Source organism: Myotis myotis, unplaced genomic scaffold (genome assembly GCF_014108235.1).
Source record: "Myotis myotis isolate mMyoMyo1 unplaced genomic scaffold, mMyoMyo1.p scaffold_m19_p_16, whole genome shotgun sequence".
Lineage (NCBI taxonomy): Eukaryota > Metazoa > Chordata > Mammalia > Chiroptera > Vespertilionidae > Myotis > Myotis myotis.
This window is the reverse complement of record NW_023416320.1, coordinates 50490535-50516333: the sequence shown is the minus strand read 5'-3', so window position 1 is coordinate 50516333 and position 25799 is coordinate 50490535. Positions and strand designations below refer to the sequence as shown.

The 25799-nt window shown below is 44.3% G+C and overlaps 1 protein-coding gene across 4 annotated transcripts in view; it reads right to left on the bottom strand.

Moving 5' to 3' along the window:
• Positions 1 to 492: 492 nt before the first annotated feature.
• Positions 493 to 25799, bottom strand: part of RALYL (RALY RNA binding protein like) — a 571820-nt gene continuing 546513 nt past the window's right edge. For all 4 annotated transcript variants that reach the window (XM_036337432.1, XM_036337429.1, XM_036337428.1 and 1 more), the window contains one exon: positions 493 to 1337. In XM_036337432.1, coding sequence (XP_036193325.1) covers positions 1320 to 1337 — 18 coding nt within the window. In that variant the 3' untranslated portion in view covers positions 493 to 1319. The remainder of the gene's footprint in view (positions 1338 to 25799) is intronic.

Below are 25799 nucleotides of genomic sequence, written 5' to 3'. Positions count from 1 at the left end.
TTCGAGTTGGGCATAACTACCTATGTGAATGTGGTTTTCTTTCTTATCCTGAATAACTTTCTTAACATTTCTATATTTGGATAAGAAAGCATGCCTTGGAGAAACGGAGAGCAGAGTGTGACTCCAGGCAGGACTGAGGCCTGCCCCATCGGCATCCTCTCCCAGGCACATCTACCTGCTCCCCAAGTTCCCACACGAAGAGCACGGGCATGTGGGGCACACGGCTTGAGTGTCAGTAAACCATGCTGCTCTCATTATGGCACTGACTTCGTGGCATTCCAGTGACTTACGAACCCAAACTGAATATTACACCTTAGAGCTCCCCAAAGGAAAGCCACACACCACTTTTGTTTGAAAAGAAACGGAATTTATTAAGAAATTATGTGCTGAACTCTCCCAGGCTGTGAGGTTGGGCTCTTCCATTTCCACAGCACAAGGCGGCAGCTCACTCCGGAGAACACTGGCGATGCTCGGGGGGGGGGGGGGGGGGGGGGGAGCAGGGAGGCTCCTGGTCGCAGGAGATGGACGGTGCTGGCACTCAGGTACACGCGTGGGTCCAAGACGAGACCATCCCTCCGCATTCTCACCTGCACTCACACTGACACCTGCCCCGGGCTCTCCTGCCCCTGACTGCGGGTTGGGTGAGAGCAGGGTCATCCCATCCAGGAGAGCAGAGGGACGCTGAACTCAACCACAGGTCACGCCGACACCTTTAGCTCTTGCCTCACATCTGAAATAGTTGCATTCCTTATGAGTAAAAATGGTGCGCATATAGGGCAGAAATATAACCTTTTCAAGTATTTTATCCTTATGATCTGAAGTACTTTAAACTATAAATTAAAAATAAATTACAAAAACTAGCATATGATGTATCTTTTCTTACATAACATTGTTGGGAATAAGCTTTAAACATAGAATTGCAATATCACCCGACTTTATATATGACCAATGGTGAAACATGCTAATCATAAAAATAGCTTTTACAAATATACATTTGTATATAGTGTCTCCCTCACCATTCATAATATCCTTCACATTTTAAGATTTTTAAGACAAACAACAACAACAACAACCCAAACATAATTAGCAAAGGGAAACACACATTTACAATCTAAACCATAAAAATCTGACAATTATACAGCTCAGAACATAGAAGAAATGGAATTTCTAAGACTGAACAATACTGTCCATTTTATTTATTTGGGTTTTTATGTAAATTGAACCAAAGATGTTGCTCTCCAGTCAGGAATCTCCTCTGACATCTCTGGGGTTGTCAGAACGCCTCTTTTCTGCTTCGTGGCTTCATTCATTCATTCAGATCACTTTATCTGTAGAAACTGAGACAAGAAAAAGAGCATTTTAACATACAGCGATCGTGGCCCGTTGCTGGTAGCTCGCGCATGTGTGAGTTAGATGCTAAGGCTCCAAGAGGGGAGGCTAAAAGAGCCCTCGGTCTTCGGGACGCCAGGTCTCCAGGTGCTCTGTGAAGGCAGCCCCGAGGCCGTTCGCATTTAGAGCGCGCTGTGCTTTTTTAAAGTCCAGCGAATTTCATGCCTGAGATGGCAATTGCTTTCCAGCATGAGCTCTTGTCTAGGGAAGCAATGGGGATGCTCAGGACCTCTGCTGTCCGACAGGACGGGCCTCAGCACTTCCCCTGCGAGAGGCTGTGAGCAGCGCTCCCGGATCCGTGTCCGGGGTGAAGAGCCAGCTCGGGTCCTGATCTGCGTCACGGTCCTGGTGGTAGACGGCCATTTAGCTATGCTGACTCTTTCAGTCCACAAACACAGACCATCTTTCCATTTCTTTGTGTCTCCTTCCATTTCTTTAAATGATGTTGTGTAGTTTTCATATATCGGGCCTTCGCATCCCTTGTTCAGTTTATTCCTAGGTATTTTATTCTTTCTGTAGGAATTGCAAAAGGAATTGTTCGCTTCTTTTCTATTTCTGAAATTTCATTGTTAGCATATAGAAACACAGTGGCTGTTTGTGCTTTGATTTTGTATCCTAAAACTTTACTTGTATTTGTTTATTGTTTCTACTATTTTTTTTTTTTTGGTGGAGTCTTTAGGTTTTCTATAAAAAGAATCATTTTGTCTGCAAAAAGGGACAATTTTACCTTTTTTCCAATTTGGATGCCTTTTATTTCTTTCTCTTGACTGATTGCTCTGGCTAGAACTTCCAGAACTACATATATTGAATAAAAGTGATGAGAATCGGCATCCTTGTCTTATTTCTGATCTTAGAGGAAAAGCTCTCAGTTTTTCACCATTGATATGATATTGGCTGAGGGTTTGTGATATCTGGCCTTTATGTTGTGGTACTTTCCTCCTATACCCATTTCATTGAATGTTAAAAACACAAAGTGGGAGGTATCAGATTCCCTGACTACAAAGTGACCATCACCAAAGCAGCATGATATTGACATAAAAAAAAGACACACAGACCAATGGAATAGCACTGAGAGCCCAGAAGTAAATACACATGTAAATGGGCAAATAATTTTTGACAAAGAAGCAAAAAACATACAATGGAGAAAAGAAAACCTCTTCAATAAATGGTGCAGGGAAAATTGGAAAGCCACATGCAAAACAAGGAAATTAGATTGTGATTTGTCACCTTTTAAAAAAATTAACTCAAAATGGATCAAAGACCTAGATATAAGACCTAGAACAAAACCTGCCATATCAAGATGATGCTCTAACCAACTGCCTGGCCAAGGCTCTACTTTTAGACTAAAAGAATCACATCAGCAAAGCTGTAATAGAATCAAAACTCCATGCCTAGTGACTCCCTGGGATGGTGACAAATGAAGGCTACCACTTCACTGTGTAGTTCTTGGTGGCTTAAGAGTCTTCATTCCTGAGTTGATGGCCATTAGAGTATGGGGGGCAGGGGACAGAAAACTAGGAGAAAACAAAAGTGTAATAACCTGCCAGATGCTTGGAAAGACCATCAGGTCATCTTCTGAGAATTTAACTCTAAAATGAAGACTTAAATGATTAGGGCAGAGATTAACCATGGCACTAAGAAAGGCCGAAGATTTCTGGGTCTTTGAGATCTGACTAGAACATAATGGAAATTTATTAAATCAGCCAATGGGAAAAAAGTGTCCATCTGAAAGAAACACGTTTGGCACTCAAAGGGCAGGAAAACAGGAGTCTCTGGAGGGCAACTCAGTGAACAGGTGGCCTAGGACCATGGAGAGACCTTGTCTAACCTCCCAACCAAAAAGCAGCACCATTGCCCTGGTTGGGTAGTTCTCCCTGACATGTCAAGGCTGTGGGCTCAATCCCCAGTTAGGGCACATACAAGAATCAACCAATGAGTATATAGCTAAGTGGAACAAAAAATTAATGCCTCTCTCTCTCTCTTCCCCACCCTTTCCCTCTCTCTCTGAAATCAATAAGAAGAAGAAGAAGAAGAAGAAGAAGAAGAAGAAGAAGAAGAAGAAGAAGAAGGAGAAGAGGAAGGAGAAGAGGGAGAAGAAGAGGCATCTTCCTCCATGATCAGCTAACAGCTGTGCAGGTCTGGCTTCATTCTCTCAAGGAACACAGAACTCAACCTCACAAGACTCCATCTTATATAATAAAAAGGTAATATGCAAATTGACGCTAACAGCAGAACGACTGGGAATGACTGGTCACTGTGACACACACCAACCACCAGGGGACAGACGCTCAATGCAGGATATGCCCCCTGGTGGTCAGTGTGCTCCCACAGTGGGAGCTCTGTTCAGTCATAAGCCAGGCTGCCAGCTGCTAGCACAGTGGTGGTGGAGGGAGAATCTCCCACCTCCTCAGCAGCGCTAAGGATGTCTGACTGCAGCTTAGGCCTGATCCCTGCTGGCAAGTGGACATCCCCTGAGGACTCCCGGGCTGCCAGAGGGATGTCTGACTGCCAGCTTAGGCCTATTCCCCCGGGGAGCGGGCCTAAGCCAACAGGTGGACATCCCCCAAGGGGTCCCAGACTGTGAGAGGGCACAGGCTGAGCTGAGAGACCACCCCCACCCCCCAGTGCACAAATTTTTGTGCACTGGGCCTCTAGTTTTTATATGGTTGGAAAAGAATCTGTTACCTCGAGTCAAACACTGCTAAATGGCTAAAGTAAATAAATTGAGCCAAAACCTAGAGAGTGAGGCAACAAGCCAGGCAGCCTGGAAGAATTGGGGAGGAATGGAAGTGTCGGGAGTATCTTGTCTGTTGGACATGGATTCAGGTCAGAGTTCCTAAGGTGGCAAGAGAGAGAAAGGCAGACCTCAAATCCAGGGGAGGTGGACTGCTGTTAGAACACTGAAGCAGGACTCTGAAGGATAAGACTTCCTTGTGTTGATTTATTTGTATTTCTTTTTGGGCCCCAATGTTCCCAGGAATAAAGCAGGACCTGGTTATTAGAACAAACCTAAGTTATTGTAGTAAGCTCATGGCAAGAGAAACAGCAAGAATGTCTTAGAGACCGAGGCATCTGGATTGCTGAACTGAGGTTCCTGAACGTGCCTGTAACTTGGGAGTAGGTTTGGGTTATTCTTAGAATCTGGGCTAAGACTGTGAGCATGGGCCACAATCCTCACAGTAATGCATTCATCAGCATAGTGTGTGGAAATTTAGAAAATACTTGACATGTATATGCTCATTGTTCTTTATTATAAACACATGAAGCAGGTGGTTGGGCAAGAGTCATCCTCATATTATTCATCAATTCTTGGATCAGAGAGTGTCATGACTGAACCCAACCCCAGCTGCTCTATGTAAGACCCATGGTTTCCCTACTGTTCCTCTCTTCCCAGTTGGGAAAGAGGACAGTAGGGAGGCAGACTGGGCCTAACAGTAACTAGCACAGGTGAGCTCACCTGGAGTGTGCAGGTACACAGGTGTTTGGTGATGCACAGGAGGAAAGGCGTAGAATTACTGAGGATGTGTGACTACTTGCACAGGACCCACCAACTACCTTCCCTGGATTTGAAACAGAGCTGCCTGGATTTTGTAAAGTTCTATCTTGAGCTAATTCAAACCATGTTAATTAAAAACTTATTGAAAACATCCATCAAAAAGGACCTTTTATGTTGTAAAAATGCATTTGATTAAGAAACAAAATTAACTTTAGAGTAAAATTATCTAAAGTGGGTTACATAATTTTATTTAAAACTAGAGGCCTGGTGCACAAAATTCTTGCACTGGGGGGTGGGGGGCTCCCTCAGCCAGGCCTACACCCTCTCACAGTCTGGGACCCCTTGGGGGATGTCCGCCTGGTGGCTTAGGCCTGATTCCCCGGGGGGGGGGGGGAGTGGGGGCGGGCAAGGAATCAGGCCTAAGCTGGCAGTCAGATAGACCTCTCATAGTCCGGGGCTCTCACAGTCTGGGACCCCTCGTTCCTTACCACCTGCCTCCAGCAGAGGTGGGAAAGGCTCCCAGCCATGAGCCTGGCTTCTGGCTGAGTGGCATTCCCCCTGTGGGAGCACACTGACCACCAGGGGGCAGCGCCTGCATTGAGCATCTGCCCCCTGGTAATCAGTGCACATCATAACAACTGGTCATTCCATTGTTTGGTCGATTTGCATATTAGGGTTTTATTATATAAGATATCTGTATAAAAATTTAAGTCATTTAATACTGAGAAAAATTACTCATATTAGTCAATTATGTAATTACCAGAATTTGGATGTTCTGTTGCACATATATTAACATTCCTTTAATTTTTCCCCCAAAATTGTTCCCTGATACTTTCTGAAAATAACTGTGACTGTGTTCAAGCGTTTTGGGCTCCCTGAAAATCATATCTGACTTGTTGAACTGATAAGTTATAGTAACTTTACTTGGTGCATAACTTGTGTTTTATTGGGCATAGATTTCTGCTTTGTCATGCTAATTACACAGGGTGGGGCAAATGTAGATTTACAATTGTAAGTACTCAAAACAGTTTATTCTAGTATTATCACTTATTAATCATTGTGTTATTTTCCATATGAATATCTGTGAGTCTACTTTTGCCCACCCTGTATAATATCTAGCAACCTTTAGTTACTCCCAATGCTGGAAAAGATAATGATAATTTTCAGGTAGTACTCCAAATTGCTTAAGTTAATTCCAGGTCTAGAGGCCAAATGATGATTAATGCTAAGATTATTATGAAATTGAAAATTTCACAGATTTTACTTCTTCCTACAGTTTTTTAGAAAATTAGTTTTGGAACCAAAAGTAGAACTATTTTAAAAATAATTTCCTATCTAACAGTAAAATGTGATTTAGAATTGATTGATTCAGAGGTTTAATTTAAAAAGCACTTGGAAATTGTACAGTTAACTCCTGGTCAGTCAGAATAGCTTGGGAAAGGTGATCATGGCTATTTAGTAATTCTCTTTTAATTTAAATAAATTTACTGTATACATCAATAAAAAATTAGAATATAATAAAGTAGCTTCATCTTTAAAATTGAGTGAAATTAATCTGAGAGAACAAGGAAAGGAAAGCATAAGCTATTGTTCTACTAATAAATCCTTGGTTTTTAATCAGTTTATTTGAGAAGTAGAGTTAATTTCCAAATATTAAAATGCCTGGGGATGTTATCTAAAGGCTCTGAGCACTCAAGTCATCCTGGGCAACATGGACTCCTGGGCAATTCAGAGGAGATCTCGGGTCATGTAGTCCCTTGGATTTTCGTGATTTTAAAAGAACCCCAGAACTGTAACAGATGCCTAAGAAATTGAAAATTGAACATTATCTTATTTATGACCAATTGTGTCATAGCCTCTGGTGGTTACTTTTTAAATAAGGGTTTTGAAATATGTTTTGGTCAAAGTGGGAATAGAGGGACCAAACCTCAACATAATAAAGGCCATTTGTGACAAACTCACAGCCAGTACTCAATGGGCAAAAACAGAAAGTGTTTCCCTTAAGATCAGGAACAAGACAGGGATGTCTGCTTTCACCAGTCTTATTCAACATAGTACTGGAAGTCCTAGCCACAGTGATCAAATAAGAAGAAGAAATAAAAGGCATCCCAATTGGAAAGGAAGAAGTAAAACTGTCATTAAAGATGATATGACAAGAAATTTTCAGAGGGAGAAAACCAAGATGGCAGCATAGGTAAACACCGGAGATTGCTGCTTAGCACAATCACTTCAAGAATACAACTAAAAGATGGAACGGACATCATCCAGAACCACAGGAAGGCTGGCTGAGTGGAAATTCTACAAATAGAAGGAAAGAGAAAAGCATACCGAGACTCAGAGGAGGTGCGGTGCGGAAGTAAAGTACAGAGGTATGGAGGTGTACGCGGAGAGGGCTGGCGGCTGAGGACACAGTTGTCTTTTTCAATTGGGAGGGAGTCTCAAACTCTGAGCTCCAGTTCCGGGCTAGTCTCTGGGGACCCAGACTCATACGGGAGAAACTGAACTATCTGGCATTGGTCGGAACTCAAGGGCAGCTTTTTCTCGGAGGTGCTTGCAGCGATTGCCGGGACACTGAGAAGCAGGGCCTCTGAGGGCAGCCGTAGCTGCTTGCTCCACCCTGTTGATCCCCTGGGACCCCCACCCCACCCAAGCTGTGCACCAGCTTTTGCATATGAAAGACCTGGCCCTTTGTAATCTGAAAATTACCCAACCAACTGCAGCTGGCCCAAGGCCCCAGGGCAACTCGCATTGCTTCACAGCTGAGCTCATGCTGGGTAGCCTCAGGCAGAGGCTAGATTAGCACCTCCTTAGAGATCCAGGAGCCAGTGTGCCCGGTGGTCAGAGTGGAACCATCCAGATTGCAGCTCCTCGGATCCATAAAGGACACACTCAGGGGGCAAACTCAGTGAGCACCAAAGCCCCACTGAAGCAAGTCTTGCCCCGGAGGGGTGTCTCCAGCACAGAAGTTCTCCCACTGCAAACACAGCTGATTCTCACAGCCAATTGGCCTGGAGGTCAATTCCTCCCAGTGATACCTACAACAATCAAGGCTTAACTACAACAAGACTGTGCACAAAGCCCACAAGGGGGTGCACCAAGAGTGTCCACCTCAGGTAATTGGGGAGGCTGAGCCACTGGGCCTTATAGGACACCTAGCACAGAAAGCTACTCTATCAACACAGGGAAGCATAAAAAATGCGGAGACAAAGAAACAGGACACAAATGACAGAAATGGAGGAAAGCAAACTACTGGATATAGAGTTCAAAACCACACTTTTAAGGTTTTTCAAGAACTTTTTAGAAACTGCTGATAAATTTAGTAAGACCCTCAAAAAGTCTGGTGAGACTGCCCATAAATGTAGTGAGACCCTCAAGAAATCTAGTGAGACCCTCGAGGTTATGAAAAAGAACCAAGTAGAAATTAAGCATACACTGACTGAAATAAAGGTTATTATGCAGAGTTCCAACAGCAGAGTAGAGGATCAGAAGAATCAAGTCAAAGATTTGAAATATGAAGAAGCAAAAAACACCCAACCCGAAAAGCAAAATGAAAAAAGAATCCAAAAATATGAAGATAGTGTAAGGAGCCTCTGGGACAGCTTCAAGCATACCAACGTCTGAATTATAAGGGTGCCAGAAGAAGAGAGAGAGCAAGATATTGAAAACCTATTTGAAGAAATAATGACAGAAAACTTCCCCTACCTCGTGAAAGAAATAGACTTACAAGTCCAGGAAGCACAGAGAACCCCAAACAAAAGGAATCCAAAGAGGACCACACCAAGACACATCATAATTAAAATGCCAAGAGCAGAAGACAAAGAGAGAATCTTAAAAGCAGCAAGAGAAAGAAACTCAGTTACCTACAAGGGAATACCCATACGACTGTCAGCTGATTTCTCAACAGAAACTTTGCAGGTCAGAAGGGAGTGGCAAGAAATATTCAAAGTGATGAATGCCAAGAACCTACAACCAAGATTACTTTATCCAGCAAAGCTATCATTCAGAATTGGAGGTCAGATAAAGAGCTTCACAGAGAAGGAAAAGCTAAAGGAGTTCATCACCACCAAACCAGTATTATATGAAATGCTAAAAGGTGTCCTTTAAGAAGAGGAAGAAGAAAAAGGAAAAGATACAAATTATGAGCAACAAATACACATCTATCAACAAGTGAATCTGAAAATCAAGTGAATAAATAATCTGATGAACAAAATAAACTGGTGATTATAATAGAATCAGGGGCATAGAAAGGGAGTGGACTGACTATTCTTGTGAGGGAAAGGGGTGTGGGGGATGCAGGAAGAGCCTGGACAAAAATCGTGCACCTATGGATGAGGACAGTAGGGGGGGGGGTGAGGGCAGGGGGGGGGGTGGGAACTGGGTGGAGGGGAGCTATGGGGGAAAAAAGAGGAACAACTGTAATAATCTGAACAATAAAGATTTAATTAAAAAAAAGATGATATGACACTGCATATAGAAAACCCTAAATACTCCACAGAAAAACTACTAGAACTGATAAATAAATCCAGTAAAATAGCAAGATACAAAATTAATATTCAGAAATCACTGTGTTTTTATACACAAAAAATGAACTATCAAAAAGAGAAACTAAGAAAAGAATCCCATTTATAGTTGCAATAACAACAAAAAAATAATGTGCCTAGGAATAAATTTAATCAAGGAGGTAAAAGACCTGTGCTCAGAAAATTATAGAACACCGAAGAAATAAATTGAGGAAGAATCAAATAAGTAGAAGCATATACAATGGGGCCTTGACTTACGAGTGTCCCAACTAACGAGTTTTTTGAGATACCAGCTGTCTCTCGCCCAATTTTTTGCATTGAATTGATAGAGTAATTTGAGTTAACGAGCTCCTTAATGAGCTCCTTAACGAGCTCGGTCTCGGAACGAATTAAACTCGTAAGTCAAGGCCCCATTGTACTGTGTTCATGAATAGGAAGAATTAATACCATTAAAAGTCCATACTATCCAAAAGCAACCTATAGATTCAACACAATTCCTATTAAAATACTAATGGAATATCTCATAGAACTAGAGCAAATGTTCCAAAAATTCATATGGAACTACAAAAGACCCCAAATACCTTCAGCAATCTTGAGAAAGAAGAACAAAGTTGTAGGTATCATGCTACCTGTTATCAAACTATACTACAAGGCAATAGTAATATAAACAAAATGGTACTGGCATAAAAGCAGGCATATATATCAATGGGACAGAATAGAGAGAACAGAAAAAACCCCACAGCTTTATGGTCAATTAATATGTGACAAAGAAGGCAAAAACATACATTGGGGTAAAGATAGTCTATTCAATAAATGATGTTGGGAACATTGGATAGATCAGTGGTCGGCAAACCACGGCTTGTGTGCCACATGTGGCTCTTTGGCCCCTTGAGTGTGGCTCTTCAACAAAATATCACGTGCGGCATGCACATACAGTGTGATTGAAACTTCGTGGCTCATGCGCAGAAGTCTGTTTTCGGCCTGGGTGAGTCTATTTTGAAGAAGTGGCTTAGAAGAAGTGGGAGGTGTCGGTTGGTCAGGATGGGAGACAGCAGCGCAGGTGGGTCGCGGGATACGCAGCACAGGGGAGGCACGAGATGCATGCAGGAATTGAGTGAGCCAGTCAGTCAGCAGTCTCATTGTGCAGTGGTTAGTGCTAGTTACACCCGCAAATCTCGCATGGGTGACAAAAGGTATATTGAGATGGTTTGGACATATAGAGAGAATGAATGAAAGGAGATAGATGAAACAAATATACAAGACGAGTGTGGATGGGAGAGTTGGAAGGGGTTGACCTCAGCGAACATACCTCAATCAGATTGAGGACGTTTTTAGCAAAGGCCACCTTAGGAGTACCCTAATTAAGTTAATAACAATGTACCTACCTATATAGTTTAAGTTTAAAAAATTTGGCTCTCAAAAGAAAGTTCAATTGTTGTACTGTTGATATTTGGCTCTGTTGACTAATGGGTTTGCCGACCACTGGGATAGATACATGCAAAAAATAAAAATAAAATAAAATAAAAAGAAATGAAACTACCCCCTTTCACCAGGCACAAGAATAAACTCACAATGGATTAAAGACTTAAACGTAAGTTGCAAAACCATAAAAATCTTAGGAGAAAATATAAGCAGAAAAAATCTCAGGCATTTCTCGTAGCAATATTTTTTTCTGATATATCTCCTTGGGCAAGGGAGAAAAAATAAAAAAAATAAAAATTAAAGAAAATGGGACTACATCAAACTATAAAGCTTTTTTACAGCAAAAGAAACCAAACTATCAACAAAATGAAAAGACAACCCACTGAATGGGAGAACATATTTGCCAATGATACATCTGATAAGGGGTTAACTTTAAAAACTTATAACAAACTTACACTACTCAAGACCAAAAAACAAACAATCCAATTAAGAAATGGGCAGCCCTGGCTGGTTTAGCTCAGTGGATGGAATGTCGGCCTGAAGACTGAAGGGTCCCAGGTTTGATTCTGGTCAAAGGAACATGCCCCAGGTTGTGGGCTTGGTCCCCAGTGTGGGGCATGCAGGAGGCAGCCAATTAATTATTCTCTGTCATCATTGATGTTTCAATCTCTCTCTCCCTCTCCCTTCCTCTTTGAAATCAATAAAAATATATTAAAAAAAATAAAAGTGGTTAAAAAACCTGAATAGACATTTCTCCAAAGAGGACATATTGATGGCCAATAGACAGATGAAAAGATGCTCAATGTCATTAATCATCAGAGAGCTACAAATTAAAACCACAATGAAATATCACCTCACACCTGTCAGAATGGCTATCCTATATAATAAAAGCCTAATATGCTAAGTGTCTGGTCGTCCACTCGTTCAATCAACCAATCAAAGCATAATATGCTAATGATATGCTAAGGCTGCTCAACCACTCGCTATGATGTGCACTGACCACCAGGGGCAGACGCTCCGACTGGTAGATTAGCTAGCTGCTGGGGTCTGGCTGATCGGGACTGAGGGAGAAGGGCTGGATATGTCCTGGAGCCTTCCCACAGTCCCTCCCTGGCTGGCCAACCTTCTGTGTCCCTCCCCGGCCCTGACCGTGCACTGGTGGAGTCCCTCTGCCTGGCCTGTACCCTCTCGCAATCTGGGACCCCTCAGGGGAAGGTCAGAGAGCTGGTTTCAGTCCGATCCTGCAGGCCAGGCCGAGAGACCCCACTGGTGCATGAATTTGTGCACCAGGCCTTTAGTCACTAATCTACACTAATAAAAGAGAAACATGGTAATTGGCGTACGACCGCTACCCTTTTCATTGGCTAATCAGCGAGATATGCAAATTAACTGTCAGCCAAGATGGCGGCCAGCAGCCAGGCAGCTTGAAACTAACATGAGGCTTGCTTGCCTCAGTGACGGAGGATCTTTGGAGGAAACCAACGTTCCCTGCCTGCGCTGCAGGCCTCTGAGCAGGCAGTTTAAGAAACATTGTAACAAATACCACCGGGCTTCAGCCAGCAGATTCGCAACATTGTAAGCAAAGGCCAGAAACCTACTTTCAGCTGCGGAGGCCTAAGAGCTGGAGCCAAGCCTCAAGGTAAAGCTGGCCCAGAATAAAAAAAAGAAAAAAAAGAAAAAAAAGGAGCGGTTAGGAACTTCAGTCACTCCCAGCCTGAAAACAGCCCTCAGCCCCTCACCCAGACTGGCCAGGCACCCCAGTGGGGACCCCCACCCTGATCCAGGACACCCTTCAGGGCAAACCAGCTGGCCCCACCCATGCACCAGGCCTCTACCCTATATAGTAAAAGGGTAATATGCCTCCTAGCACTGGGATCAGTGTGACAGGGGGCAGCGCCCAAACCCCCTGATCGCCCTGCGGCTCTGTGTGTGACAGGGGCAGGGCCCCAACCCCCTGAGCAGCCCTGCTCTGTGCCTGATTAGGGGGAGCTCCCCAACCGCCCCCATAACGGGCCCTGCTCTGTGTGTGATGGGGTAGAGCCATAACCTCCCCATTGGCCCTGCCCTGAGTGTGAGAGTGGCGGCGCCCCAACCCCATGATCGGCCCTGCTCTGTGGGTGATAGAGGGTGGTGCCCCAACCCCCTGATGGCCCCTGCTCTGTGTGTGACGGGGGCAGCTCCCCAACCCCCTGATTGGCCCTGCTCTGTGCGTGACAGGGGGTGGCGCCGCAACCTCCCCATCGATCCTGCCTTGAGTGTGTCAGGGGACGGTGCCCCAACCCCCCAATTGGCCCTACCCTGAGCGTGACTGAGGGCGGCATCACAACCTCCCAATCTGCCCTGCTCTGTGCATGACGGGGTGGCGCCCCAACTCCCCAATCGGCCCTGCTCTGAGCCCGACCAGGGGCTGCACCTAGGGATTGGGCCTGCCCTCTGCCACCCGGGAGCAGGCCTAAGCCAGCAGGTTGTTATCTCCCGAGGGGTCCCAGACTGCGAGAGGGCTGAGGGGCCCCCCTCCCCCCCCGAGTGCACAAATTTTTGTGCACCGGGCCTCTAGTAAATCAATAAACACCAAGTGTTGACAAGGATGTGGAGAAAAGGGAACCCTTGTTCACTGTTGGTGTGAATACAGACTGGTGCAGCCACTGTGGAAAATGGTATGGAGTTTCCTCAAAAAATTAAAAATAGATCTGCCTTATGACCTAGCAATTCCACTTTTGGGACTATATCCAAAGAATCCCAAAACACTAATTGAAAAGAACATATGCACTCCTATGTTCATTACAGCATTATTTACAATCAGAGGCCCGGTGCATGGATTTGTGCACAGCAAAAGGAAATTAATTAAAAGGTGGCTGTGGGGAGCGGGTGCAGGACTGGGCTAGATGGGCCAATCTCCCTCAGTCCCTCCCCGGCTGGCTGCAACTGGGGTGGCACTGGGGCTCAAAGGGCGTCTGCGGAGTGAGCAGAGTCCCTCTGGTAGGCGGGGTCCCTCAGCCTGGCTTGTGGGGATTGGGCCGAAACTGGCAGTCTGAGATCTCCCGAGGGGTCCCGGAGTGCCAGAGGCCACTCTGGAAAGTTGCTGTTGCTTGGCAGCTCCTGTGTTGAGCGTTTTCCCTCTGGTGGTCATTGTGCATCATAGCTAATGGCCAGTCAGCCATGGGCCGGTCGGCTGGTCTCTTAGGCTTTTTTATATATAGGTAGACAAGATTTGGAAGCAGCCCAGGTGCCCATCAGCAGATGAGTGGATAATAAAGTGGTGGTACATTTACACAATGGAATACTTCTAGGCTGTGAAAAAGAAGTAAATCTTACCCTTTGCAGCAGCATAAATGGACCTGGAGAGCATTATGCTAAGAAAAATAAGTCAGGCAGAGAAGGACAGGTACCATATGATTTCACTTTTAGATGAAATCTGAAGAACAAAATAAATGAACAAACAAAACAGAAACAGAGGCATGGGTACATGGAACAGACTGACAGCTGTTGAGGGGAGGGCTGTGGGGGGCTGTGTGAAAAAGGTGAAGGGCTTCAGCAAATAACAAACAGACACAGACAGCGGTGTGGTGACTGCCAGAGGGAAGGGGTGAGGGAGGCGGAGGAATGCAAAGGGGCATCAGTGGTGGTGGAAGGAGACTTGGCTTTGGGTGCTGAGCCCGATGCATTATGCAGGTGATTGGTTCATGAGTTTACACTTGAAACCTGTATGGTTTTATTGACCAATGTCACCCCAAGAAATTCAATTAAGAAAAGAAATGTATTGGATATCAGCTCACTGACCCATGTTTTCCTTTGTCTATGATAAGAGAAAATAGAAGTGGTATCAGTTTCAGGATCACGCTTGAATGGGTCACCACAAATAGGAGCATTTTAATTCAATGCATTGTGACATAATTTGACATACGCTGAGTTCTCTCCTGGATTTCTATGACAAATCTGTCCCCAAATCAGAAGACAATGTTGTATTTGAAGAGCTGTTTCCTTTATACAGACTCCTCTAGTAAGTCACACATTATGGCCTGAACAAAACGCTCTGAAACGCATGTCTGCCTGGTTTGGGCTGTTTTAGCCACATCGGTGGGGCTTGTAGAAACCCTGTGTGGTGCCGCTGGGCACATAATTGAGCTACATCTCACATGGGCACCGTCCTTCTGAAACTACATTCTTTCTACAGCCTTTCACACCCTCATTGTCATGGTGAGAGCCTCAGGCCCCAGAAGAGCGCCCCTTGCGGGGCCTTGCTGAAGTGCTGACATGAACCCTGTCCAGAGCCCACTCTGCGGCCCTGACTCAAAGACCAGGTTAGAAAGAAATACCTGACTTGGAGTAAGACATCACAGAGTAGATGCGGGTCTGCAGGAAGGCGGCTGCCTCTGCGATCCTGGGCCCTGGTGGGAACCAGAGGTTCTGGGAAGGCCGCCTGGGGACGCATGTGCATCAGGGGTTGGGGACCGCATGGGGTGTGGGTGAGAGGCCCCGAGGGCACTTTGTTGGAGATTCTATTTTGCTGCTAAGGATATAGACAAGGGAAAGAGCACAGGGAATTAGCATCGGGGCACATAGACAAACTGCAAGTATTTGCTTATAGCTATGCACAGAGCCTTAATAAAATTATTTTAGAGAGAGAGGAAGGAAGAGAAGAAGAGAGAGAGAAACATCCCTTCAAGAGTGGAACACTGATCGGCTGCCTCCAGTACGCCCCCCCACTGGGGATTAAGCCTGCAACCCAGGAATCCAATCTGAAACCTTTCAGTGCACACTGGCCAGGGCTCAGGTATTTTCTTTTTAAAAAAGGTGTGTGTGTGTGTGTGTGTGTGTGTGTGTGTGAGTGTGTGTGTGTGTGTGTGTGTGGGAGAGAGGCAGAAACAGTGCTTTTGTGTGTGCTTTGTTTTTGTTATATAAAATTACCAAGCTAAATTTTTAAAAAAGTTTTTCCTTTTCATTATATTTATTTTAACTATACCTCCTACTTATGTAAAGGAATACTTGTTTTTTTCATTTATTGAGACAAACTACAGTTTAGTTCTAAAGATACATTTAAGTAAAAAAAAAGTCAATTTAATTTAAAAATGTAAGTTAAGAGAGAACCAAGATGGTGGCATAGGTGAACACCTGTACTTGCTGCCTCTCACAACCACATCAAAACAACTGAAAGACAGAACAGACATCATCCAGAACCACGGGAAGACTGGCTGAGTGGAAGTTCTGCCACTGGAAGGAAAGAGAAAAGCACATTGAGACTGGTAGGAGGTGCGGAGGTGCGGAGGTGTGGAGGCGAGCGCAAAATGGGCTGACAACTGGGCGCACTGTTGTTTTTTTTCAATTGGGAGGGAGATACAAGCTCCCGATTGCTCTGAACTCCAGTTCTGGGTGAGATTCTGGGGACCCAGACTCGTACAGGGAGACACTGGACTATCTGGCATCGGGACAGGAATACGAGGGCGGCTTTATCTCAGAGGTGCTCGCAGTGGTCATTGTTCCTGCATGGGGGCGCAGGATGTGGAGACGCAGAGATGTGGTAACCTACCCAGTATGGGGCTGACTGGCAGCCATTGCTATTTGCTCCACCCTGGTGATTCCCTGAGACCCCACCCCACCTAATTTACAACCCCACCCAAGCTGTGCACAGCGGGTTTTGCATGTGAATGGCCTGTCCTTTCGCAGCCTAACCTAACAAACTGTAGCTGGGTCAGAGAGCTCCAAAGCTTCCTAAAGAAGGCCCAAGGTTTGGCAGCAGAAGCCTGCATTGCTTCACAGCTGGGCCTCATCTGCGCACTTTCAAACCCCAAACAAAGAGGAGGAATCTACAGATCTCTCTCCTGCTGGGTGGCCTCACACAGTGGCTGACTTTGCACCTCCTTGGAGATCCAAGAGCCAGTGTACACAGTGGTCAGTGTCAGACCATACCAGATTACAACTCTTCACATCCATAAGTGACATACTCAAGGGGCAGACTCAGTGAGCACCAAAGCCCCACTGAAGCAAGTCCTGTCACATAAGAGTGTCTCCAGCACAGCAGGTCTCCCATTGTAGACACAGCTGGTCCTCACAGCCAATTGGCCCGGAGGTTAATTTCTCCCAGTGATACTAACAGCAATCAAGGTTTAACTACAACAAGGCTGTGCACACAGCCCACAAAGGGGTGCACCAAGAGTGTCCACCTCAGGTAATTAGGGAGGCTGAGCCACTGAGCCCTATAGGACACCTAGCACACAAGGCCATTCTATTAACACAGGGAAGCAGTCAAAACGTGGAGACACAGAAACAGGTCACAAATGTGATATAGAGTTCAAAACTACTGTTATAAGGCTACTCAAGAATCTCTAGAAACCTCTGAGAAATTTAATGAGACCCTCAAGGATATGAAAAAGGACCAGTCAGAAATTAAGCATACACTGACTGAAAAAAAAAAAAATACAGAGATCCAACAGCAGACTAGAGGATCCCAAGAATCAAGTCAAAGATTTGAAATATAAAGAAGCAAAAAACACCCAACCCGAAAAGCAAAATGAAAAAAGAATCCAAAAATATGAAGATAGTGTAAGGAGCCTCTGGGACAACTTCAAGCGTACCAACATCCAAATTATGGGGGTGCCAGAAGAAGAGAGAGAGCAAGATATTGAAAACCTATTTGAAGAAATAATGACAGAAAACTTCCCCTACCTGGTGAAAGAAATAGACTTACAAGTCCACAAAACGCAGAGAACCCCAAACAAAAGGAATCCAAAGAGGACCACACCAAGACACATCATAATTAAAATGCCAAGAGCAAAAGACAAAGAGAGAATCTTAAAAGCAGCAAGAGAAAGACAGTCAGTTACCTACAAGGGAGTACCCATACGACTGTGAGCTGCTTTCTCAACAGAAACTATACAGGCCAGAAGGGAGTGGAAAGAAATATTCAAAGTGATGAATGCCAAGAACCTACAACCAAGATTACTTTATCCAGCAAAGCTATCATTCAGAATTGGAGGTCAGATAAAGAGCTTCACAGAGAAGGAAAAGCTAAAGGAGTTCATCACCACCAAACCAGTATTATATGAAATGCTAAAAGGTGTCCTTTAAGAAGAGGAAGAAGAAAAAGGAAAAGATACAAATTATGAGCAACAAATACACATCTATCAACAAGTGAATCTGAAAATCAAGTGAATAAATAATCTGATGAACAAAATAAACTGGTGAATATAATAGAATCAGGGGCATAGAAAGGGAGTGTATTCACAATTCTCGGGGGGAAGGGGATGTGGGAGGTGCGGGAAGAGATTGGACAAAAATCTTACACCTATGGACGAGGACAGTGGGGGGGAGTAAGGGCATGGGGTGGGGTGGGAACTGGGTGGAGGGGAGCTGTGGGGGGAAAAAGAGGAACAACTGTAATAATCTGAACAATAAAGATTTATTAAAAAATAAATAAAAAATAAATAAAAATAAAAAGGTTATGTTAAAAGTACTACCAGAGATGTGTAGATACGGCAAAAATCACACGGGCACAGTGCACATTATAATAACATCTGTAAACATTAACACGTTAAACTTTGTAGGGTCCTGGAATCCCTTCGGCCTGTGGACTCTTGATTTTGCTTGTTAGCAGCAGCATGAGCTGGGGCACACGTAACCTTTCTAAGGTCAGTTATTAGTAAAGTACCTGCTCCCAAAGGCATGTAAACAAATAAGTGAAATAATGCATGTTAAAAACTCGGCATTACCCCTGGAAGGTGGTGGGATAAGTCTTGTCCCCACCCCTTTTTAGTCTTCTCTTTAAGTTAAAGCAAATCTGCTCTGTGTGTGTGCGGTATGTGGTCCTACTTTCTCGCCTTCTGCCTTTTTAGAGACAATCCCTTTCCGCACATTTCTGAGACAGGAAGGCCCAAAGTGATTCTACAACTCCTGCAATTCACCCACTTGAAGGGCAGGGGGCGCCTTACTCCCAGCAGACAGGCCCGCTGGCCGCAGGCGGGCTGAGTGGGCTTCTGGAAAGGTTAGGGTCCTTGTGCAAGTGTCATCCTGAACGGGCAGAGGAAAACGCCAGGCATGCGAAGGGACCCACTAGGGTATCTAGCCCCGGGTGACGAGAATCCTCACCAGCTTTCCAGAGGCTGCCCGGGGCCTGGCTCCGTGGACAGAGCGGCCAGCCCAGGGACTGAAGGCTCCGGGGTTGATTCCAGTCAAGGGCACATGCCCGGGTTGTGGGCTCGCGCAGGAGGCGGCCAATGGGTGATTCTCTCATCACTGATGTTTCTATCTCTCCCTCCCTCTGCCTTTCTCTCTGAAATCAATTTAAAAAAACATTAAAAAAAAAGAAAGAAAGACAAGCCTGGGGGCTAGCGGTTCCGCACAGGCAGAGCCTCTGGAAAGACGCCGGCTCCTGAGGGCGGGTCTGAGGCCCGAGGGCAGCGCAGGGAGGGAGCGCAGGCTCAGGCCCTGGCTGCTTGGGAGACCAAGGTGCGCAGAGCAGGAGGGTGCATTCAGAAGCCTCTTTGCAGCTGAAACACTGCCCGGACAAAAACGTTGGGCCATCCCACGCGAATGGTTTTTGTTTACTTGCTTGTTTGTTTTTAAGGAATTAACTTCCCGAATATGGGGCAAGAATGGTAAAAAGGCAGCACCATTTAGACTGATTCTCCTTCCCACTGTGCTCCTGTGAAGCTATGGATAAAATGGAAATAAAGCAGCCACTTTCCCTCCCTTCCCATTTCTGATTTAATGAGAAGTTCCCACCTTTCCCCATTGCTTGTCACCCATGAATAGAGTCCCCGCAGCGTGAGAGGTGCGACCTGGCTCCCCAGCAGGGCTGCCGCCTGGGACTCGGCTGGGAGGACAGACTTCGTCCACTGATACTTACCAAGTCAAGATAGCCTTATAGCTCTCCTTTTAATGCTGACAAGTTTTTTTAAAAATATATTTTATTGATTTTTTACAGAGGAAGGGAGAGGGATAGAGAGTTAGAAACATCAATGAGAGAGAAACATCGATCAGCTGCCTCCTGCACACCTCCTCCTGGGAATGTGCCTGCAACCAAGGTACATGCCCTTGACTGGAATCGAACCTGGGACCCTTCAGTCTGCAAGCTGATGCTCTATCCACTGAGCCAAACAGGTTACGGCAATGCTGAAGAGTTTTTAAAGTTCATCATGTTCAATATTTTTAAAAGTAGCAAGAAAAATAATCAGTAAAGTTCTACACATATACCACAGTTGGTAAAAGATCAACTATGTTTGAAGCATTTAAAAAAATCCGAAACTTGAAAAAAAAATTGTTAGTAGGTTGGCAGATAAAATGCTTAGGCGTTAGGTTCAATGACTTCTGGAAAAGGCAATCCGAGGCCAGTGTCTGTAGTTAAGTAACCCTTCCCTGGAAACGTTAGTCCACCCAGCAGATCCAGTGTCAGAAGTCAACCTGTGTGATTGTAACATGCTTTAACACTTTAGAGAAATGGATTGGCTGATACATTGAAGGAACAGCTTCCATAGTTTTATGGAATATTGCTGTGCCCAACATTTTAGATTCAGAATAAAGAAAACATAACTGAATGTTCCAGTCTTTTTATGGATTCACTATTATAGGAAAGAGGAAGCATGACTAACATGCAGATCTAGAAGAATAAAATGATGATAATTTAGGTTGGCTGGTGTGGCTCAGTTGGTTAGGTGTCATCCCATGCACCAAGAGGTCGCCAGTTCAATTCCTGGTCAGGGTACATACCCTAGTGAAGGCTCAATCCTCAGTAAGGTGTGTGCAGGAGCCAGCCAATTGGTGTTTCTCTCTCATCAATGTTTCTATCGCTCTCCCCTTTCCCTTCCATTCTCTCTAAAAACGATTAATAAAAACAATTTTAAAATGATGATAATTTAAAAATAAATTTAGTATTCATATAATGTTTGTGCCAGAAATTTTAAGGAAAATATCACGGTTGTGTTAGGGACCCAATCCGACTTAATAGGATGAAGGAGATGACATCTACGAGCTTTCTTTGAACACAAAGTCAGACAGAAAAGGCCGAAGACAGGATTTCCACCCGGTTAACCTGATGTGGGGACCACGCTCACCTGGCCTCTGTGTTTGGAGTTCTCACTGACACACGGCTGTCCATTTAAAACCAGTGAACAGTGGGAAGCACCAGAGAATTTAATGGAATAAGCACAGAACCAGCCCCTGTGCACAAACACAGCACTGGGCCAGCGCGGGATTGTAGACAAAGTGTGGCTAAAAGTTTATGATTCCAATGATATCTCCATGGTTACAGTGCCATTTTAAAGAATGCCCTTTTGCCCAATGCAATTTGTAGAGTCTTTACGTTTCCCCATAAACCAGAGGTAATTCTAGTTAAAATGATCCTTTTAAAGTCAAATGAAGCACATCTACACCTACTAGAAAATTGGTGAATTACTGCTCACAAATGGCTGAGGGAAAAATGGAAACATTTACAAGAATATGTGATGAGCTTTGCTAAGCATCCCCATCAGCACATGTGTTCACATATTTCAGAATTATTTTCTTGTGGAAATAAAATTCTTTCCTTTAATTCTCTGGTAATTTACATTATTTGCTCAAACTATTTTTACTTCTTAAAAGCATCATGTAAATGCTAGCATTTTTTTTTAACATCACATAATATTGTGTGAGATAACGTTGCTAATAGAATATGCTGGAATTTTAAGACAACGGACTTTATGAGGGACATGTATAAATGGTGTAACTGAATCATTTAAATTTTTTCCTTTCAAAGTTATTAAAATTTCATTTAACTGGCATTTCCACTAAATTCTGTTACTCCAGGGGAGAGATTAAGTTTGCCAATCACATAAAGTCATGAACATGATCCTACTTATCCTCGTGTAATAACCTGCAAAGACGTCCTGCAGCAGGTGTGGGGGTGAGTCCGAGGCTCGGGATTTGCTTGAGGTCCTCCAGCTGTTAAAAGGCTCCTCTATCTGAATAAAAAACCCATACACCCTTCTTCGAAGTGAATTGCTCAATGCACAGCTGCGCTTTTAAGGATGAATGAAACAGCTTTTCTCCACGTCAAAAGGCTGAGAGACCACTCCCTTGCCCCTTTCCTCGGAGGGTCCCTGGGGGCGGAGGGCATCTGAGTCCTTCACTGACTTTTGATTCTCCAATATTTATAGTGTATGGAGAGATAGCGCCAAGATCATGGGCCAAATGACCTCTCTGATAGGGGACAACGCTGAATTTTGCCTGCCCTGTGGTCCTGAAAGCAGTGAAGGCTAAGACCCACCCACACCCCATTCCACCCTTTTTATTTGGGGAAATGGCTTACTGCAAAGAACTACCCTTCTCCGTATGGCTCAGATAAGACTCACATGGCTGGACACAGACCTCAACATTCTCATTCTTGGTCACATGTTTGATCCCTGCTGATCACTGAGAATAAAATGCTTGTTAACCAAACTTGGGTAAGCTTCTCCCCACTCAGGACTCCAGCCCTTGGCCCACCAACAACCTGAGCACCCCACACAGCCCCCAGAAGGGCCCTCCTGGAATACAGGCTGGCCCTAGGGTCAGGCATGACATGGTCTACTACCCAATAGGGCACCCACTCTTCCCACTTCCTCACTTCTGGTCATTCCAGCTTTGGTTACAAGGAAAATCCCTTTACAAGGAAAACCCCTTTAGCCTACCTCTTGAGACACTTACAGATCCCGTGGTCATGGCTCTTTGTTGTAAGAGTCCCATCCTCCCTTGCAAGGATCCTTATGGACGTCTCCTAAGTCCATATTTGTTCTTAATTTGACATATGGAACAGCATAGCTCTGAGATGGCTCAGGAGCTGTACAGAAGATTGTGAGGGTCGGCTTTCTGTCTTGGAGGATAACTATTCTGCTTTGCTGTATAAAATGGGTGAAATTCTGTCCTTCTGACCAATGTGGCCTTAAGTTTCCACAGTGTGACTAAAACTTAGACAAGTGTCTTCCTGACTGTGGGCAAAGACATGGAAACAACCAAAGTATCGTTCAGTAAATGATTGGATAAAGAAGATGTGGTACATAGACAGGGTGGGCAAAAGCAGGTTCACATTTGTGAGCACAGGAAACACAAAGTTTATTCTTGTATTATTATTTATTAATTATTTTATTATTTTTTATACATACAATTGTAAACTGACTTCTGCCCTACCATGTATACCATGGAATACTACTAAGACATAAAAAATGAAATATTGCCATGTGTGATGGCATGGATGGACCTTGAGAATATCTTGCTAAGTGAAATAAGTCATAGACATAGACAACTGCATGGTGGCTACCAGAGGGAAGGAGGTAGGAGGTAGTAAAGGGTAAAGGGGGTCAAACATATGGCAACCGAAGAACATTTGACTTTGGGTGGTGGGCATACAAATGATGTGTCATAGAATTGTACACTAGAAACCTGTATAATCTTGTTAACCAACTAGAGGCCTGGTGCACAGATTTGTGCACTGGTGGGGGGCGTGGCCTACGGGGATCGGCCCGCTGTTGGAGCGCCACTCATCCTGGTCAGCTGAGCGGTGCTCCCACTGTGGGAGCACACTGACCACCAGGGGGAAGCTTCTGCATTGAGCATCTGTCCCCTGGTGGTCAGTGTGTGTCATAGCAACTGGTCAAACGGTCATTCTGGTTATTCCGCCATACAGTTGCTGGGCTTTTATACATATAGATGTCACCCCAATGAACTTAATTAAAAAGGGAGATAGTGTTCCCTATCTCCTACTCTTTGGGAGAGTGGGAGCCAATTTAGATAAGTGACAATTAGCAAACATAGACAGCCTAATCTCAGTGACCTGCCTCCCCTCCAACTTCTTCCAGTCCTTTTCCACCAGCTCACTGCTTAAAAACTTGGCTGTCTTTTGTTTCAATGGAGTTGAGTTCAATCTTGTTCCTCCATTGCAAGTCTTGGTCCCTACTGCCAATCTTGACTAGTCTTCCTGCCTGTTTAACTCCACCCAGTCCAATTTCTCTTTGACATTAACATTGTAGTCACTTTGGTACTGCCTTACATGCTTGTATACCTGTGAATGTTTACTCAAAAAATTGTAATTCTATTCTATGTTTGTAAAAAAGTGTCTTTTTGTTGGCCAAATTGCTTTATTTTCCCCCAAAACTTTCATAACTAGTCTTTTGAAATCTGACAGCATCAATACTTCAGATTGCTCTATTTTATTCTAGCATTTCTAGAAAAGTAGCTTTTTTTTTTTTACATTTTTTCTTCTTTTTGCATATTTAAGGCTTATGTTTGGACTGTCTCTCATTTGCAAAGGACTTCAGGAGCTTTCTATTATCTTCCTCTTTTGTTTCTCCCTTGTAGAAACTTTGGTATGGTGGAAATATTTTGTTTGGATTTATACTCTAAAGTTTTTACCTACCTGTTAACATTATTAGAGGCAGTTTGGAAATTGCACATCAACCACAACACTTTTAACGTTTCAAAAGCCCTGAGTTAGAGCCCATTTTTCAAGGACCATATTGCCCTCCCAGCTGCGGGAAGCCACCACTTGCCAATACTGTGATGAGAGTGCACCAAGGAATGCTGAAGGCCGATGGACCTTGGGCATTAGCAGGGCTGCTGCTAAGCATTGATTGTTCGTGTTGAGATAGTGGTGGCTCAAGGCAAGTCCATAACCTGATAATCCTTTTACTGTTTATCAGACTTTACCTTTGATATTCCTGTATGCATTGCTAGAGGGCAAGATGTGTATCTAAAACTTAATAAGAAGCAGACAGGACACAGTCTCAGTGTGTCTCTTCAAGAAAGAGGCTCCACCTGGCCTCAATGCCTTCTAAATTCATATTTCTTGTATAGCATTTTCATTTGTGCATCAGCCCCTCCTTCAGATCCTGAACCCCGACGCAAAGGTTGCAGCACCAGCTGCAGCTGGGATCACAGCTCTGTCTTCCTTGTTCAGGCTTACTCTGTTCTGAGTTTTTTTTACATTTATTTTCTTATTAAAATACATTTATTTTCTTGTGATTTTCAGCTTTCTGTGTACTGTTTGGGCTTAAAAATTACAGCTCAGAATGGGATAGAGGTTTATTTTCTGGTTTGTTTTATAACTTGGTTTCCTAGCTTTCCTAACTAAATTCAGGTTGCTTCCAATTTGCATTTTTATCACTTCTGGGAGGTAACAATGTGGAACCATGGAGCAGCCACTGGACAGAGTCAGTACTGCTGTGTGGCCTTTGATGTGCTGGTTTAAGCCTCTTAAGTTCCTCCTCAGTGCCCCCAGGATGCAGGCTGCTGCCCCAGTGACCTGGCAAAGAAGTTATAATGAAAGGTCTTTCCTCTCTGCTGTGTAATAATCCTCTAAGTCACAGAAGGCATGCACACAAAAGCAATATTCAGAACAGATCTGATTACCATACACCATAAAATGTGCTTAAAAATGAAGATGGGGCTCATAGTTTGAGTTAAGCGGAAGACATTTTTCTCTCTTTAACAAATATTCATTAACATGTGTAAGTACCACATTAAGGAAAAATACCAACTAAAATAAGCCCCGAGGAATTAAAAAATCAGTGAGCCAGGAAAGAGTGATGTCACTAATTACAACAGAGCAAGTTAAGCATGATGAAATGTATACGAGTGTGCTCTAAAGAGAGATGCAGATCCAAAGTGGCCAGGGCAGGCCTGGGCCTTGTCCAAAGATGAATTCATGACAGTGACACGGTATCGAGGACACGGATGTGTCGACCGATCAGACAAAATAATGATTGGAGAAGGTATTCAAGATAGAAGGGAGAGCATGTACATACAGTAAAATATAGTCTATCAAGGACCACCAGGAATCAGCATCTCTCCATCCCCACAGGCCTGACCGTTTGCTGGGCACTGTGCTCTGCATGAGGGATCCTAAACCAAGAGGCCTTCGGCCTGCAAGGCTCTTAGTCTGGCTGAAGAGAGAAGCCTTGTTTTCACGTGCACAATTCTGCGATACATTGTCTGTAGGTGGCATTGTGCTCACCACCCAAAGGCAGTGT